The 19,486-nt window shown below is 36.3% G+C and overlaps 1 protein-coding gene across 2 annotated transcripts; it reads left to right on the forward strand.

The window, feature by feature from the left end:
* Window positions 1-3,813: 3,813 nt before the first annotated feature.
* On the forward strand, window positions 3,814-19,347 carry LOC114161929 (integrin alpha-D-like). Of its 2 annotated transcripts, none has more exons than XM_028045609.1 (30): window positions 3,814-3,999; window positions 7,336-7,438; window positions 7,512-7,612; window positions 8,191-8,261; window positions 8,340-8,454; window positions 8,582-8,709; window positions 8,854-8,996; window positions 9,832-9,982; window positions 10,091-10,241; window positions 10,480-10,568; window positions 10,647-10,770; window positions 10,995-11,131; window positions 11,562-11,702; window positions 11,816-12,037; window positions 12,347-12,480; window positions 12,622-12,764; window positions 12,839-12,993; window positions 13,090-13,215; window positions 13,421-13,494; window positions 15,393-15,534; window positions 15,605-15,703; window positions 15,782-15,861; window positions 15,941-16,027; window positions 16,120-16,189; window positions 16,293-16,391; window positions 16,468-16,548; window positions 17,024-17,134; window positions 17,235-17,348; window positions 17,432-17,542; window positions 18,661-19,347. In XM_028045609.1, exons 1-30 carry the CDS (start codon window positions 3,963-3,965, stop codon window positions 18,757-18,759), a joined length of 3,438 nt encoding a protein of 1,145 aa, XP_027901410.1. In that variant the 5' UTR covers window positions 3,814-3,962; the 3' UTR covers window positions 18,760-19,347. The 2 variants fall into 2 exon arrangements, with proteins under 2 accessions (XP_027901410.1, XP_027901420.1); XM_028045619.1 differs by having other exon boundaries at window positions 3,815-3,999; window positions 10,480-10,553.
* The last annotated feature ends 139 nt before the right edge of the window (window positions 19,348-19,486 follow it).

The following is a 19,486-nucleotide window of genomic DNA, read 5'->3' on the forward strand; positions in this document are numbered from 1 at the left end:
AGAATGGTCTGGATGGCTGATACAGTTTAAGGATTTATTTCCCATGCAGTGCAACATAATAAGCAAAACAGGTTTCCTTTTTAAAAATACTTAAAATTGACACTAAACAGAAGAGGTGTCCTTTAGTTTCGTCTCTCTAACACCTGCAGTGCAGCCTTGACTCGTTTCCTTGGGGGGAGTTTACAGCCATTCACACACTTCACACGTAGACCTCTTTAGGTGACATCCTTCGATCCAAGAGACAATGACCCAAACATTTAGGGTCAGACACAAGGAGCAAAAGCAGAAAAATATATTTAAGGGGTTTAAATCAGGGCTTATTCATGTGTTAAAATGGACCCATCATAGGGCAGACTTAAATCCAATTGAGACTTTCACCCAGGCAGACTGAACTTGAGGTGGTCAAAACTCTTGTCTCTAGTTGTGCAAAGATAGTAGAGGGGAAACCTAAAAGGCTTCCTGCTGCAACCGCAGTAAAAAGTGGTTGAGGAACTCAGGGGGCTGAGGACAAATACATGCTGCACTTATTAGATTTGTTGTAGTGAATACTTTTCAAAAATAAATTTCCAAAATATATGCATAGTTACATACTTACAGCCTACTTCTACCGCATACAATGCAAAAACACAAAATTTTAAAAAGTATTTTTGGTCTAGTTTCTAATGCAAATATTTTAATACACTTGAAATAAGACAAAACTAACCAACAAGTAACTTTCAGCAAGATATCAGAGCTTGTTTTGATTCAATAATTCCTTAATATTGATGAAAAGTACCAGTTCCAATGGAAGATAATTTCAACTAAAACATGGGAAATATTTCTTGTTAGAATTTTTTATTGTGATTTTGCATTCTAGTTATGGTCTAGTTTTGTTGGTCTGTCATATAATCTAAATAGAATAGGATGGGGATTGAAGATTAATGTAATGAGACAAAATGTGACAGACACTACGTAGAGCAAACCTTGGTCCACATGCTTTACATGTTCCCCATTCTGGCCCAACTGATTTAAATAATTACATTACCCCTTTAGAAAGTCTCCAGTTGCTGCAGAAGCCTGATATTTACCTGATATTATGTTCAGCAGCACTGAAACATCTAAAATATGTAGGACAGAGGGCCATGAGGACCACCGTTGACGAGCTCTGATGTAGACCATACACTAATAGTTCACAGTGGGGCTTGTGGAGCATTTGACATTTAAAACCTGCCCTTAAAGTTGCACTATTGAACATTTATTTAAAAAAAATTTTGTTTTATATATGCTAAAACTGTCTGTGTGTCATGAATGTTTGATATGACACAGATAATTTGTGAAAGAATCAAGCTCCTCCACCTCCTCTCTGTGTTGCTATTGTCATCTGAAGAAATGCACCACTCCTGGGAAAACACATCCAATCAGAGCCAGGAGCAATGTCTTAGTGCTGTCAATCATGCTCATGTAAGTACTGCTCAATGTGCGATTGGCAGAGAAACAATTTACGAAACGGTTTCGAATCGCAAGCTCTGGAAAAGACTGGATGTTTTATATTTGACATGCACACTCACAGCTGGGTGATGGGTAGGAGTCTTGAAACCAAAAAAAAAGTGAGTAAGCTTTATCACTGATGAGCAACAGCTAGTGGGGAGGTTCACTTCCTGAGCAGGGGTTAAATTAGTCAACAAAAGGCTGAGACTCGACCGAGAAGTGAAACGGAAAAACACATAATCTACCAGCAGATGAACCTGCTGCAAGTTTCCAATTATTTAGCCAGAATTAGTCTTAGTGTTGACATTTTTATTGAAATATAATTCAACTAAAATCTGTTAGCTTATTTGAGCTGAATGCAATTTCTTTTTATCTTTCCTGCTTCACCAAGACATAAGCAACACATAACATATATTCTTGATAACCAGCTCACAGGGACTGCCTTATACAAAACTAGCATGCAGACTTGACTCTCAAACAGGATGAGAATATTGAGGAAGTCCAAGAAAAGCAGAAATGTTCCGTTTTATTTTTACTTTTGTGTTGTGAAGAGGCTTGAAAGACCGACGTATGACTAGACAGATGGCTAAAGTATACATTTATCCCCATGTAGATTATTTTAACACTCTGGTCAGAAATACAGTGGATATAAATATCTGTGGTTCAGTATTCGAGAATAATTATTATTGAAATATTTGATAGATAATTCAGCTTGATAAGCAGAGATACCCAGGTATGATGCTACTTGGCCTGCTAAAGGCTAGCTTGCAATCTAGAAAGACTGTAAATTGTCTCCACTGTCCATATTAATGCATATTGAGATATATTAAGTATGTACATGAAAAAAAAAATCATTCATAGAAGTGGTGTATTTGGGGAATTTAATGATTTGCATGTGGTATATTGCATATATTGGTTCTTGGAGTCATTGTTTCTTCATGGTACAGCAAGGAAAACAGTTTTCAGAGACTCTCCTCCTCCCCCAAATATGGCTGTTGATTCATTCATTTTTGCAAGGAGTTGCCCGATTAAAACAGTTTTAATCCATTAAATTTCTGCAGACTTTATATTGTTACCAAACTGCAACTAAATAGAAGATTTCACAATGGTTGTTCTGTCACACCAACATGTTCTGCTTTCTATGCATTGGATTTTTTTAAAGATATCAGAGTGAAAAAGCCAGATACAAATGCATGTCATGCATTTCAGATTTTATCTGCATTTTCCATTTAATTTTAAAGTAATTAATTTCTTTTTTGTTTAGTTTATAACATAATAAAACACCAGAGAAGACTTTCAAGATGGTATGATTGGTTTTTTTTTTTTTTTTTTTTTTTTTTTTGCCAGAGATAGTGCTTCTTATATAGTGAAGCATCAATGTTTACTTCTGCTTATTTTGTACAAACTTTTCTTTCTTTTTTTCTGCAAAGTTCACTGAAAGTGAGGATGTTGGGTAATACGTCCTGCATGGATCCCCACCTTCTCCTCCATACACACACTCTTGCACATAAACACACTGCCTCAGAAAGCTGCATGCAAACAGCAGTGTGTGTTGATTGTTATCTGTATAGTTCATGAGTAAAACAGACCAAAGCACCAGATGTTTGATGCAAAAGTCATTAAAAGCTATTAGTGAATACTAGTTATATACTCAAAAACAAAATCTTAGGATTTTTGCTTTAGTTTCTAGTGCAAATATCTTAGTACACTTGAAATAAGTCAAAACTAATTTACAAGTAACTTTGCAGCAAAACAAAGGAGCTTGTAAATAATTTCTTAGTCTTGATTAAAAACATACTCGTTCCATCGGCAGATTATTTCACTTATAATAATAAATTTATTACAAGTCAAATCATCTGCTCATAGAGCTAGTACTTTTGATCAGTATTAAGGAATCATTGACTTTAAAGAAGTTCCTATAACTTGCTTTTAAGTGTACTAAGATATTTGTGCCACATAGACCAAAAATACTTGTAAAGATTTTGTGTTTTGATGTAAAGCATCAGTAATTCATCAAAAGCACAGTAGAAAGATTGCGCTTACTTTAGGAAGAGAACTGCTGCTGATCTATCTGGGCAACAACAAACGCTCACAGACGGTTGCTTTTAAGGATGTGACTTAATTTCTTCATTTCCAGATTAAGAAAAATGACCAAACCCACAGAGGGAGATGGAAGAACAATACCTTATTAGGACATGACCTGATTGCTTCAGGATTTCTAGTTAAAACAACTCAAACACAGATGACCAAAAATAGACTCTGTTATTTCCACCCATTGGTTTACTGTGAACTAATAAAAGCTGCTAGACCTCACACTAACATTTTAAAGGACAGAGAAGAAAAAGGCAAATGAAAATATTTCTCTTCTGAGTTGAAAGTGACCCTGTTGTAACTCCTCCTACGTCAGGGAAAACGTAATGCACTCCCTCTCAGTTTAAATTGCTTGACCAGAGTGGAAATCATACTTTTAGTTTGAGCTCAATGCCAGAAACACAATGGACTGGATAATTATTGTGGCACTTTTCTGTTCAGGTAAGGAAAGTTTGTGTCTTCTGATTTTATGCAGATGTTTTAAGTAATCTGCTAGTGTGAGAACTGTAATTATTTGATGGAAGCTGCAGACAGTAAAATAAGTTTCTGTTTTATCTATTATTTCTTAGACGCCTAAAAAAAAAAAACACAAAAATGACCTAGAAGTACAAGACATAAGAACATTTGAAATAGCTTTTGTACATCATCCAAAGATAAAATGTAACAAAAGTAAAGTTTATTGTGTATTGTGCAATTGTGGTAGGAATTTGTGTGGTAACCTGTTCAAACCCCCACTCTGCAAATGTGTGAATAACTAAATGTAGTGTGAAGCGGTTTAAAGTGCTCTAAACTTAATAAAGCGCTGAGGAAGTACAGGCTATTTCCCTTTTAAGTCTTTTGGTGCAATAGAGCAGACAGCCACTTTAATTCCTTAAGATGATGAAATCTTGATCACTTTTCAGTCTGTGAGAGAAACGTTTCCTACTTGCATTTGGGTTTGCTTCCTTTATCTTTTGGTGATTTATCATCAGTATGCATGTTAAAAATGATCATTGCATTTAATTGTGTTAAATGCAACTGTGTAACTGTAACTGTATTAAATTCCCTTCACGATGTTCTTCATGATGACAAATATTTTCTTTTACTTAGTCCATACGTTCCGACAGTTCTTAAGGTGTTGGACTTTTTTTTTGGAATTATTTAGAACTTTTCTCAAGAATAAGCAACGTGAATCTATTAACAAGAGTCAACGGTTCCTCTTGCAAATGAGACTTTTATCTGTGTGGGGTTTGAACCTGGTTAAATAAAGGAAATATTAAAAATGAAATCATGTGAAAATGTTAAGATTGCTTGAGTGAGCTGGTGGCAAAAGCAAACAGAGAACAGCTGAACTTTTAATGGTGTCTCTTGGATGAAAGCTTTTAAATGCAGGTTTTCTGTAAAAGTAATTAAAAACATTTTACTGTCACAATCTTCGTGGCGGTGGCTGAGTAGCAACCCAATACAGGAAAATGGGAGGCAGAAGGGAAGTGAAAATATATGAGACAAAAATAAAAATTAAGACAAGGAAATGTATAATAAATGTATAACAAACCAGAAAGAGGAAGACGATGAGTTACACATGGCAGGCGGGGCTGACAAAGCAGATGAACTATCAGTGACTAAAGAACCAAAAGGGGAACATATTCTGAGATGAACTGATGGGTGGAACAAGAACCAACCGAGAAGCAGATGAGAGAGCTGTCAGAGAATGAATAGCCAAACACAGACCGGTAACTAATAAGCGGTACACGACTACGACACAACTAGGTGTAAAAGACTGAAAACCAACAGGAGACTGAGATATTTAGAAATGGTACAAGAACAGGAAACACAGAACAGAAATGCCCAGACCATACGCTTTCCAAAAATCGGTTCCAACAGCTCAAATCAAGTTTATTTGCATAACATATTGCAGCACCAAGGCAGTTAGAAGTGCTTTACATCACACAGTCATCGACTATGAAACAAGTAATTAGGGGTTCCTTAAGTTTTGTTAATTTTGTGAGATCGTAATTGATCGATACTTACATGTGAAGCCGATCTTACCCAACAATCTTATCTACCTCAGCAAAGGTCTAAAAGTCAACCACTGTCCTCTTCTAGACAGGCCCACCAGGTCATGTGTGCTTTTTTCCAGTTAACAACCGTCAGCCCCCTGTTGCCAACTCAGCGACTTTATGGCTATTTTTAGCAACAGTTCAGACAAAAAAAGGAATCGGCAAAAGTCAGAGAATCGGCAGGTCAGACTTTTTAAAGAGCAAAAAATCAGCGGTTGGCCAGAAAACTGCAATCGGTGCCCTCCAACAAGCAATAGACTTTGCATTTTGTCAAATGTCATCATCAAAATCATCAAGGAAAAACTTCAGATATGTTGATAAATGCTTCACTTACAACAAATGAAAGGCAACTCTCAACAGGTGGGTTTTTAGTTTAGATTTAAAGGCACTCAGGTGTTTTTGCTGTTTTCTAGAAGTCTGTTCCAGATTTATGGTGAATAGAAGCTGAATGCTGCTTCTCCATGTTTGGTTCTGGTTCTAGATGAACAGCAGACCAGAACCAGAAGACCTGAGAGCTCTGGAAGGTTGCTATGACAACAGCAGATCTTTAACGTGTTGCTAAGCCGTTCAGTGATTTATAAACTAACATCAGTATTTTAAAATCTATTCTCTGAGCTACACAGAGCCAGTGGAGGGACTTTAAAACTGGGGAGATGTGCTCTAACTTCCTGGTTTTAGTCAGAACATGAGCAGCAGCGTTTTGGATCAGCTGCATCTGGGGAATTAATTTTTGTAGGCAGACCTGTGAAGACACTGTCGCAATAATTGATGCAACTGAAGATAAACATATAGTTGAGTTTCTCTAGATCTTGCTGAGAAATTAGTCCGTTAAGTCTGGACATGAGGTGGTAGAAGGCCGAGTTTGCAACCGTCTTTATGAGACTCGGAACGTTCAGGTCTGACTCCATCACTACACTCAGATTTTGGGAATGATCACTAATTTCTATTTGTGATGACTGAAGCTGTGTGCTGACTCTGTATCGTTTCTCTTTGGGTCCAAAGACAGTAACTTCAGTTTTGTTTTGGTTCAGATGGAGAAAGTTATGGCACATCCAGGTATTTATCTATTCTAACCATCTGTTCAGTGCTTGGATGGGTTCAGAGTCACCAGGTGACACGCTTTGTAGTGAATCAGAAGAGCCAAATCCCATCGAGTGAGAGCCAGCTCCTCCTTTTTTTACCATTTGCTGCTCAGCTCTCACTCTCAGAGACTTCACCCTGCTCACTGCAGAGATTTGTTTTGATTGGCAAGACGTTGGTCTAATTAAGTTCTAAAAGGATGTAAATCTCACCCCAGGTAACATTACTAATTTTAAAAATATGAAGCTGAATTGATTGTGGAGAAAGAAAATCCAATAAACACAATCCTGTTATACAGGAAACATCCTTCAATATTAGGCAAAAACATCTTAGGGAGCAAAATCCATTTCAGTTTTTAAAGTAAAAAAATAACAAGCCAGTTGCATGATACAGCTTAAATATTAAAACCTGACTGCAATGTTCAACTTACACTGTTAATTTTATTGTTTCTGGTAACAATTGAAAAATTTGGTCTTTAGTGCTTCCTGGTGGTTAAACAAAGACATTGCAGAACATGTTAGTTCTCTCCTGCAGTCTTCACAAAATATTAGTGTACTCAGTCATTAAAACAGAATAATCTAACAATAGTAAAAGAAAAACCATGATAGCCTTGAATTAAAGGGATTCTGTGGATTTTTTCTTCTTTTTTTCCCCTCAGTGCTAAAAGCTGCCGTCGGCTTTAATGTTGATTCTGGGTCTTGGAAAATCCTGAGTCAATCTGATGAAAGTTTTGGCTACCAGGTGGTGCAAAGACAATCAGAGTGAGTCAACTTGATTTAATTTTTTAAAACTTTTGTAACATGTTGTAACCAATGTTGTCTGTGTTTCTCTCAGTCTCCTTGTCAGCGCCCCACTACTACAGTACGAAGGGAATAAAAGGGGACGGATATATCAGTGCAACACAGGAGGCAGTTGTAGCAATCTTGATGCTCTAGGTAGGAATCATTTTACTCCTGATATTGTGAATGCACATATTTCACAATAAAGATATTTAAACTTACAAATTTTATAATGTCAAGCATGCAGTCCAGTAAACAAGTATTTTCTCCATCAAACTTATTTGTTTCAGCTGAAGTTTTAATATCAGACAAAGGTAATGTAATATCCAGTGAACATTCAGGTTTAGGGGAAATTATTGGCTTCTCTATTTACTCTGTTTAATGCCAACATTTATTTGATGCCATAAAAAGGAAAAAAAATCCGTAAGGGTGAAATAATCTTTCTTATCAAAAGGTCAAGCTTACCTTCTCATTTTTATATCTTGTTGCCATTTGATTAAAAATATAGCAGACATTTCCCTTTAACAGCTTCCTTTTTCTTTTTATGGTTTAAGGTTTATGCAGCAACATTCGGCTAAGCCAACCTTTGACCAAACTGGTGTTATAACAGCTTCAGTTGAGAGACATTTAGATTAAAACAAAGTGAAATGCTGCAAATTACTGTAATTTATGGGAACAATTTTGAATGAGTGATAATTTTGTCAAGTCGTCACCACCAGTGATTGTTTTTACAGAGCAAAGAGCTGCTGTCAACATGTCTCTTGGTTTGGCGATGGCAAATGATCCGTCAACACAAAACACAATGGTGAGAGGATGAGCTACAGAAAATAATGAATAAGTAATGGATGAAAATGTAAAGGTATATTATTCACAAATTCCCCAGGTCTGTGGTCCAACCATTCCCAGAGACTGCAAAACTATCACCATGTACAACGGTTTGTGCTATGAGCTCAATCCAGATAATACGTCTGTAAAGTCTTACCCGTCTGCCACAGCAGGTAAGTACAGTGAACCTTTTCCATCATAATTATGTCACTGCCTCTGTAAACTGGAGGTTAACTTTCTCATTAGCATACTTGAATAACGGTCAGGAAACCTGTCTGGATCTCTGATTTCTTTTCACAGAGTGTCAAACCCAAACTGACATTGCATTTCTGCTGGATGGCTCAGGGAGTGTAGCTGGTGTTGATTTCAGGAGAATGAAAACATTTGTGAAAAATCTGATCAGAACATTCCTGGGAAGAGATACACAGGTGAGACTTATAACTTCATCAAAAACCTTGTTGTTGCTTTTCTAAGTGTACATCTCCTTTAAGGTCATTGCTGCTTTTAATTTACTGTAGTTGATTTTTATTGAAAGTAGTTTTAACTTCATATCCATTTTTTCATTTTTGCAGTTTGCCATTACCCAGTTTTCAAGTTATCCAACAACACATTACTACTTTAACACTTTTCGAACTTCCAACTGGGAATCTCAAATTGACAACATCCTTCAATTAGGTGGAGGAACATATACAGCTAACGCCATAAAAAATGTTGTGTAAGTATTTCTGACGTGTTAGTGTATAGTTCACCAAATTATTTCAATATTATTATGAGAAAGCATAAATAAACAAAATTAAATTTGATCATGAAAAGTTTAGAAAGTCAGTTTTTCTGATTAAAAGACATGTTGTTTTAGGAGGTAATGTAGTTTTTACCCATTAGGAAAAATTATTATGAATGTAACTCGAAAAATATTATAGACAGGTTGATTATTTTTTACTCAGTTCGTTTACATAAAAAGAGCTATACTACTACCCTTGTCTTTAATATATTGTAAGGAAACTAAAACTATTTACTTTTGTCTACTTGATAGTTGCACATATAAAAAAATTAAAGCAAATCAGATGAAACTACTTAATGAAATATGAGAAAAGTAGACTTAAAAGGAGATTAAATCTGTGCACTTATTGCATGATTGTGGGTTAAAATAAAGAAAATGTTTTTAGACAAAGGTATTTGCAGCCCCGATGTGCTAAGGAGCGCTATATAAAGTATTTTCTGCCAGAGGTGGTCAGACTTCATACACAAGTAGCCTCTAGAGTGGTGAGACTTAAATGAATATGTTTTTTAGCAATCGAGTGACCTTACGACTATTACTGCTACTTGTTAAATATTGTGGTTTGTGGTTTTTTTTATTGTTTTCATTTTTAATCCAGGACAATATTAATATTTTCTGAAAACCACAACATTGGTAAAATATAGGCTATGACATGTAGGATGGAAACAACCCAACACTCCAGTTTGTTCACACTACATTTTTTAAAAGAGAGAGAAAACAGGGGCAGCGATGGAGGAACACAAATAATAATAATCATTTAATTTTTTAACAGGGACGACGTCTTCTCACTACAAAGTGGTTCCAGGTCAAATGCGAAAAGAATTTTAATAGTGATTACAGATGGAGCGTCTCATGATCGCCAAAACTTACCAATAGCAACACAGTCAGCTGATCGAAAAAACATTCTTCGATTTGCTATTGGGGTAAGCGTCATCTATTAATTTTCTTTTACAATTACATGCAAACATAAATGTCTGTTTCGAAAAGAACTACTGCAGCATGTTTTACTCACATTGTATTTCTGCCTCTAGGTGGGGAACGCATTCAATAGTCCAGAAGCAAAAAAAGAACTCATAACGATTGCATCTCAACCTGCTGACAATTTTATGTTTGAAGTGGGAAGCTTTGATGCTCTTGACAAAATACGGGACAACTTGCAGGCCAAAATTTTTTCCATTGAAGGTATAAATGTATGATTTAATAACTGAAACATTTGTTCATTTTTCAGCATGATGAATGCATTTTGTTTCATAGCTAACAGTAGCTAGCTAGAAATATGAAAGACAAATGTATTAAACTACTAAGTAATTACAGTATTTAAGTTATTGTGCTCCTTATTTGCCAAAGTCTGTAAGTCTGTGGTGTAGAGGAACTCTAAAGAACTCTGTAAAATAATATTTAATTTGTTTTGAATTTACAGGATCACAAACTGATGGAGAGACACTGAAACAGGAAATGTCTCAAGAAGGCTTCAGAGCAGCTTATGTGTCTGGGGTAAATAACATCAAAGTAAAAATTTCAGAGTATTACAGTATTAAAAACAACCCATATTTGAAATAAAATGTTCTCTCTGTTCTTGCATTGCAGTATATTCAGATGACTATGGTTGGTGCTAACCAGTGGAAAGGAGGCTACAAGAAATACTTGCTTAGTAATGTTTTAAACACAGTCTCATTTGAGCCATCGTACATTGAGCCTGACAGTTACCTTGGTAAGAACAGGACAGAAATGTGACTTTTTAGGGCGTTAATCTGCACAATTTTAGTTCGGTATAGCAAAGATAATTCACTGACACAGAGAACTGCTTTGTTTGTCTATTAGAAAGCCACTTTTAGGTATTTCAGTCTGTTTAGCAACTTAACTGACCAAAACATTTAAAAATGTAAAAAGACTATTTTTCCTGATGTCTCTGACTATTTAACCATTAAACTCCAGGTTATTCCATGGCTGTTGCTAAAACCAACAATGGTCCACTGACAATTCTTGGTGCTCCAAGAAATCAACACAAAGGATTTGTTATGACAGTTTTCAAAGAACAACTGAGAGATCAAATCAGACCCTTTGAACGACAGGTAGGTACAATACATCCATTCAATAAAAAGACAAACAACTATTTTTTCTCTTTCTGGCATTAAATTAGATCAAACTATTTTTGTTGTAGGTCATCTATGAAAACCAAAGCTATTTCAATTTGCTAAATGACAAATTGACTAAATGTTTTAGAAATTATTTGATTACTTTTTCCAAATTCAGAAACTCAGATACATTTTCTTTGAACATAAACAACTAAGCTGCCCAAATGTTGACATTCTTGGTGACAAAGGGAATTAATTGAGTAGAGACTAGGATAAGCGTTTCATATGACTTGTGGCCCATTAGGTAACAACACCGGTCTTGTTACTGAACGCTATTACTTTATTATTGTGATCAGATTATAAGAACAACTGTATAAAAAAAAGTGAAGGCTTGTTTCTGATGACCATTTCTTCTTGTTTTTTCCAGACTGGTGAATATTTTGGGGCTGAGGTTTGTGCCATGGATGTGGATTCTGATGGTGTGACTGATCTAATCCTCATATCCTCTCCGATGTACAAAGACGTTGATAGAGAAGGACGAGTTTATGTCTGTGAATTAAGTGGTTTGGTAAAATACTCTATGTTTATTTTATCTAATCAAAGTTTTTCTCATGTCAAGTTCTGTACTGCTAAATGTTGGCAAAACACAACTAAGATTTTCTCATCCGCTCATTTTTCCAGAGTGTGGTTTGTTATTTTGATAATCCATCACAAATAACCACACTAAGAGGTGATGCGTCTGTCAGAGGGAGGTTTGGCTCATCTCTTGCTGTTCTACCTGATATAAATGCAGACACATTCAATGATTTGGCTGTTGGAGCTCCTTTGGAGAATGATGGCCAAGGCAGCATCTACATATTCCAAGGAGAAGGAGGAAGAAAAATAAATCCTACTTACTCACAGGTGAGCAAAACACAAACATAAATCACTAAATGTTTTGTTTTTCAACATGAGTTGAACCTTCACAGTTGGTAGGGTCTTTATTGAATAGAGTTTACTTGTTCTTCACATTATTCTGTAAGTTCTCTCCAACTACTCTGGCTTCCTCCGATAGTCCAAAGTCATTACTGCTAAGTTTAATGCAACCGTTACAGAGAACGGGGGTGGGCTGGTGACCTTTACCCCCAGCCACCCTATGACTCTGCACAGACAAGCTGGTAAAAAGAAATGGATGAATGGAACTGATAAAGCGAGATGTTTCTCATTACACAGAGAATTGCTGCATCTGCCGTCCAATCAGGCCTGAAGTTATTTGGCATCTCAATCAGTCAGTCTTCCTACGATCAGAGTCGTGATGGACTTCCTGACTTAGCAGTGGGTTCAAAGGGAAAAGTTGTCATACTCAGGTAAGTTCCCATGATGGCTATTTATTAACACACATATCTTTCCTAGTTCAACAGATTATTCTTAAATTGCCACCTTATACGATAAATGTTTTAATTGCTCCGCAATCTCAAACCAAACAATATGGCCTTTTCTGTTTCTAGATCCAGACCAGTTGTAACAGTGACTGCCACTGTGTCGTTCAACCCAAATCTGATCCCAACTCAAAACCCAGACTGTTCAAAACCACTGTCAAGCAAGGCTACTGTCTGCTTTACTATGAGCAAACTGTCTAATGTGAATGAAGGTACATTTCTTTAGTTTTTCTATTTGTCCAGCCTTTTATTTCAGAAATTTTAACAAACAAAACACATCTTGCAGCTCAAGCACAGGTTAATTTCACTTTAACGTTGGACGCAAATCGTAAGATACCAAACAACCGAGCTGAGATCAGCAAGGATGTGAGGCACAAGAGTGGATCTCTTAGTCTTAATTTAAATAGGAAAGAATGCATTGATGTGGACTTTTTTATTGAGGTAAGTCCTAATGGAAATATTAAAGTAATCTTATTACAACTATATAAGATTCAACTGTTTCTTAATTAATCACCTTTCTATCTCAATGCCTTGCAGTCTTGTCCAGAAGATGCTCTCAATCCACTCAATAATGAGCTCAGATTCACGTTTGATGGTTTACCTTCTGGCTCAAACCCTAGACCAAGCCTTTCGCCACAGGTTCAAACCACAACATTTCATTATGTGAGTAAATCCTGTACATTCTGAATCTGAACAGAAAGATCTTTACTGAGCTTTAACCTTTCCACAACTTTTGATGAGTTCCTTTCATGGTTACCAGTATGACCGTTTCAGACAAAACATTACATCATGAAGTAATTTCAAACACATATTGACCTAAATGTAAATTTTTGTTTGAGCAGATCTGTTTAAACATTGTCCTCCACAGATTGGGTTTGAGATCAGTTGTGGAGCTGACAAAGTGTGTGAAGATAACTTGAAGGTGGATTTTAACTTCACCAAGTAAGAGATTTGTTTCTGGAAGTAAAGCCTTGATATGTCCGGTGAACTATACACATTATGTCTGCAAAACTTATACAAACATTTGTATTTGTTTGGCAAAAGTAAGATTTACAAGAAATCTCAGACTGTGCTTCTCATGGTTTATGTCCCAGAAATATTTCTTTTGGCACATGCCCAAATGATCTGACAGCGAGTAGCAAAAAGTTACATCTATCATCATACATAAAAGCAAGTATTGCCACATTTTGAAAAATACTGAGGATTTACTGTATAGTACTCTGCAATATTAAGATCAGAGAAGATGCTATAATGTTTTCACAGTCTTGGCCTCTGTGCTGACTGTTAGTCCAGTTTTGAAGGTCTCTTTGCACTTGGCTTCACCTTGTCATGAAGTCGAGTCACTCCTGGGTTACAATCCAAGAACATTTATTTGTGAGTTTCTTAACAGACAGATAAAACACAACACATTCTCCAGCTCAGCAGCTTCTCTGCTTTGTGTCTCCATCTTATTCTGCTGCGCCCCCTAGTGGCTAGAAACAGAACTATTAGTCAAACTACTAGCATCTCCCCCCTTTCACTTCTTCAGTGTCTAAACCCGACTTTACAGTAAAACATCATTATAATGCAACTCCCACAACACATCAGAAGCATAGAACAATGTGAACTCCTGCTTTTCAGTGGGTGAATAAACTTTTTTTTCCTGTTTATTTTTTTACATAGAACAAACTTTTAAACACGGCAAATGTTAAATAAAAAATTGATTCTGCAGTATCTGCCATCAAAATTGCCCTTAAAAATGTTAATCATCACAATGTAAATCATTGATCTCATTTTGATTTATCATGAGATTACTTGCATAATGCCACAGCCTAACTGACAAACGGCTCTTCACTTTCCCCCTGTTGCTAGGCGAGTCTGTGAAAGCATGAACTCTCATTGTGTTTCTTTTAGGCATAAATCGCGTCATAATAGTCCTATTCATCATCTGCCGTGAACGTAAAGATGCTAAATATTAGCCAAGTCATCTTTGCCCATCACATAAAGAAGTGTATTTACTTGTACTTCACCATCTTCCTGGTCAAGCCTTGTAGCGATGCTACGATGACGGCTGGGTAAAGTCTGACTGCTCCGGCGAATGGCATGCCGCCATTTTGATGCTTAAATCTTCCCCTTGACTGACTGCTGACACCATGTCACGCAGTTGAGCCACTGATTAATTCGTATGCAGGAAGATTTATTTGTGGGTTTCGTTCTTTACAAGAGAGCAAAACACGTCGGCCATTATTGTCCAACTCAATTTCTTCTCCGTTTTACATCTCTTTGTCTTATTCTGCTGTGCCCCCTAGTGGTTAGGAAAAGAACTACCATGTATTCGTCTTACTACTATTATTTCTTTTTATGATGGCTGGCAAGCAAGGTTTAGATGTGCATTACCGCCACATGTAGGAATGGAGTGTGGATCGATATGCAATTTTTAAAACTAAGAGCAAACAAATAACATCCATCCATCCATTTTCTGTACATTCTTGTCCCTAGTTGGGTTGGGAGGGGTTCTGGTCCAAATGTTTTGGGCAAGAGGCAGAGTCACCCTGGACAAAGTAACCACATTCTCTCTATTAATTTTACTTCTTAAGGTGCCCTAACAAAAAACAATAAGATTCAAAACAGAAAAGTTTGTATATTCAACTGTAATTGGTTTTCCTGTAATCTACATACCAGTTCCTTTCTCTCAATTGAAAACTTGGGACAGAACAATAAGACATCTTTGACTGTCTCTTGAAAACAAAAGTCACATTTTCCTGTGGGACGTTTTTCCAACACTGTCCGACCAAAACGTAGACTGGATAGTAAATGATATCACAATCTTTATGCACCTGTCGTTTATCATGTTTTTTCAGATCCTCAGTGGTTAAAGTCGGCATAGATGAACTTTTGAATGTGACTGTCTCTGTGAAGAACAGAGGAGAAAACTCGTACAACAGTCGCATTACTCTCACATACCCAGTTGGGCTCTCCTACAGGAAGGTTACACCTCTGGAAGTAAGGCACTAATATTAATTTATGTTGGTGAAGCTGCTGCAACAAGCTGATAATCTGTGTTTTATTGCAGGGAAGAATTGAATGCAACTCTGTGGACAGTGAGGATGGTGTAACAAAAGGAAAGACAGTCTGTAGCGTCGACAAACCAATATTCAAAAGCAACTCCATGGTTAGTTTGTGCTGCTGCTTCACTCATTATTTAACTAAAAGAGGAAGTCGTCTGATCCCTCTTTCATTTCCTTTTTAGGCAATCTTCATCGTCTCATATGGTTTCAACACCAACAGTGATCTTAGTAGAAAGATTGAAGTGACTGCGAAGGCCACCAGGTGCAACTCAAAGAGTTTAAGGTGCAGCTCTTTGATGCTGGACTTTTAACTAATTTTTTATTTGATCTTTCTCTTATAGTGACAATGAGCGTCACTCCTCTTCTAGTGAGGTCGACAAAAAACAGGAGATTGATGTCAAGTACAGTGTTTTTGTCACAATTGAAAGGTTTGTTAACTCAAGCAAATAATTTATTATTTAAAAAATCCACAATAGTTTCAATATATTTTATTAAATGAATGCATGAAATGTATGCTCAGCTCCCTCAGCTACAACAATTTCACATTTGGCGAAAATGCTGCTCAAAAACCACTTGAGCAAAAAATAAAGGTAAAAAAAGATTTCTCTCAGATCGGATCAGAAATATCTTCTATATTCAAGAACAGTCATTATATAATTTGGGTTTTTTGTGTTTTATTCCCACTTCTTTTAGGTTTTTAACACTATCAGACCACTAAATTTGACTGTGGTGATCAAAGTTCCCGTAAAACTTGGTGGCAAAGACATCTGGATGGACATGAGCAGTTTTCAGGTGACAAATGGTACAAACTAGAACTGATTAAATGTAAATAATACTTAAAACTGATGAGATGGAGCTCTGTTTTCAGATTCCAGACTGTCAGAGCAGCAGAGATGAAGAACCCACTGTCACTGATTTTGTTGATAAGATAAAAGAAAAGAAAATATTGGTATGTATGTCTTTACTTACCAATTAAGCTCCTTTATTAACACTCCTTAATAAAGGAGCTTAGTACTTCTTTATTAAGGAGAAGAATTGAGTGCAACTCTGTGGACAGTGAGGATGGTGTAACAAACGAAAAGACAGTCTGTCTTTAAGTATTATGTCCTTAATAAAGGAGCTTAATACTTAAATTATTAAGGAGTATTAAGCTCCTTTATTAAGCTTAAGAGTATTAAGCTTCTCCTTAATAAAGGAGTGGCTCTCAAAAATCTACATAAATGTTATGCTATTTCCTAATATTTTTCACATAATGTGACGTATCTTGTGTATTTAAACTGTAAATTCATGAGAGGTTTTATTGGATTCACATCAGAGAACTAATTAATACTTTCTTAAACTGTCTTTTTTGATTCAGTTTTTGCATTTAGTCTTCTGAAATTCCCACAGTTAATCAGCATCATGCATCTTTAATTTTGGTACAGGACTGCACCGTAGCAAAGTGCAGAGTGTTCAGGTGCTACCAGTTCATGGAAAGGAACAAGGACAAAACGTACACCATCTCTGCAAACATCAGCTCAGGATGGATAGAACAGGTAATTGATGTGAAGTTGATGTAGATGCGCTGACTAGCTTGTAAATTGTAAAAAAAAAAGAATAAAAAAGCTCATCGTCCCTGATGTGTTTCTCTCTCAGATCGGACTTTTATCTGCGAAGTTCCTCCTGACCAGTACAGCCAGTCTAGAGTATGATGAGAACCAGTATATCTTCTTCTCTACAGCCTCTAACAGTGACCCTCCTGTTCACAAGGTGACAGCATGTTGCTATCAACATCTTAGTACCAATCAGACCTTTAGGGTTTTATTTGAAACATATAAACCTCTCATTTTCAGATTGAAGCAGAGGTAGAAGTGTTTCCTAAACCAGATTTCACTAAAGAGATTATAGGAGGATCTCTGGGAGGGTTGGCCTTTCTGGCTTTACTTACTGCCGGTCTGTATAAGGTGAGTCAACTAAGATTTTATTAAAATCTCAATGATTTCCAGTTGAAAGTAATTGACAAAACATGACCAGTAATTTCTAACAAGCAGATTTCTTAATTTTTCTTTGCAAAATTCCCATTTTCAATGTTTTCATGCTTTCCCTTCTGTCTCTTCTGCATCTAAAAACAGCCCAAGTGCTTCACCCAGACATTTTCTGGGAATAACTGAGTGCCTCTTAGTGTCTGGAAAATTAGCCATTTCAAAAACAGCAGATGCTGAGTAATATTGTGGTGTTACCTAGCAACCCCAGCACACCCCAGCACATTTGGTCAGGTGGTTTTACTCGCAGTACAATGGTTGCTGGAAAAGACAAGAGTTTTGTTGTTGACTTACCATCCAGAAACCACTTGCTGCATTTTTGTTGATTGTGCAGGAGGCCCCGCTTTTGCTTTTCAAAGATATACAGTACAGACCAAAAGTTTGGACATACCTTTTAATTCAATGAGTTTCCTTTATTTTCATGACTATTGACATTGTAGATTCACACTGAAGGCATCAAAACTATGAATAACACATGTGGAAATATGCACTAAACAAAAAAGTGTAAAACAACTGAAAATAGCCCTTATATTCTAGTTTCTTCAAAGCAGCAACCTTTTGCTGTGATTACTGCTTTGCACACACTCTGCATTTTCTTGATGAGCTTCCAGAGGTCGTCACCTGAAATGGTTTTTACTTCATAGGTCAACCTGCCCTGTCAGGTTAATAAGTGGGGTTTATTGCCTTATAAATAGTCATGAAAATAAAGAAAACCCATTGAATTAGAAAGGTGTGTCCAAACTTTTGGTCTGTACTGTATGTTTGCAACCATTGTTGTGAGCAAGTGTAAATGTCGATTTGGTGGGACGTGGCTAGTTGCCGCTTATTTAGATGTAAAGTGAGAGGAGACCTTAAAACAACTAATTTTGAAAGGAGCTCAAAAAATTCAGAACTGAGCAGACTGAAATCTTTGATTTTGTGCAAATGAACGTTGTCTGCATCGCCCACCATATTCAAGGAAGCGTGATAAGTCACCGCTAAATGTTTATCTTAAGCCTTCCCTCATTTATCTTGTTCTCTCTTTCCTGTGTTGCTCTCAGGCTGGATTTTTCAAGAGCAAATACAACCAGATGATTAGTGAGAATGAAGGAGGAGAAGCAGAACTAGGAGCTGAAGGAGCAGCTCCCACAAATGGATAAAATTTCCAGTACATTTGCGATGATCATTGTTTCTATGAAATGTATCTGATGGTCGTTTAATTTAGTGAATGTACCAAACACAGTGTGTGTTTTTCAAACCATTCCCTGTGTTATTTTGTACATATGAGTTTGAACAGCGAACCAGTAAATCTGTGCAGAATTACTGGTAATAATGTAGCTTCTCTTAATGTTAGGAAGTGATGATATACTTGCTTTTGTAAAAAAAAAAAAAAAAAAACTAACTCTGATTGAGGACATTTAATAGAGCTGTGCTGCTCAAAGTTACTGTGGATTAAAGTGTAATGCATAATGATGAACTTGTGAAGGGATCTGAAATATCCACAACTGCAATGTAATATTTCTGAAGCTTTGTTTGTTTGCTTTGGACTTTCAGGTGAAATTTGTTTCGTCTTGACTAGTTTAATTTATGGTGGACAAAAAAAACATAACAGTATTCAGTGATTTTTAAACATTTTAAAACACAACATGCTTAAAGTTATATGAAGGCTAAAAAAAAGTGTTTGTGCTGTACAAAAGGATTTATACTGCTTTGATTAAAATAAAGAACAATTTATATTAATAAAACAACTTTCTTGTGTTGTGTTGTTCATTAAATAATTCAGATATTTTATTTAAGGAAGAATAAAGATCAGATTTTATTGTCCTGTGTGACGTTTTGTGATTTACAATGTGTAATGTGGGAAACTGTACTATTAAACTACAGAGT

Source organism: Xiphophorus couchianus, chromosome 2 (genome assembly GCF_001444195.1).
Source record: "Xiphophorus couchianus chromosome 2, X_couchianus-1.0, whole genome shotgun sequence".
NCBI lineage: Eukaryota > Metazoa > Chordata > Actinopteri > Cyprinodontiformes > Poeciliidae > Xiphophorus > Xiphophorus couchianus.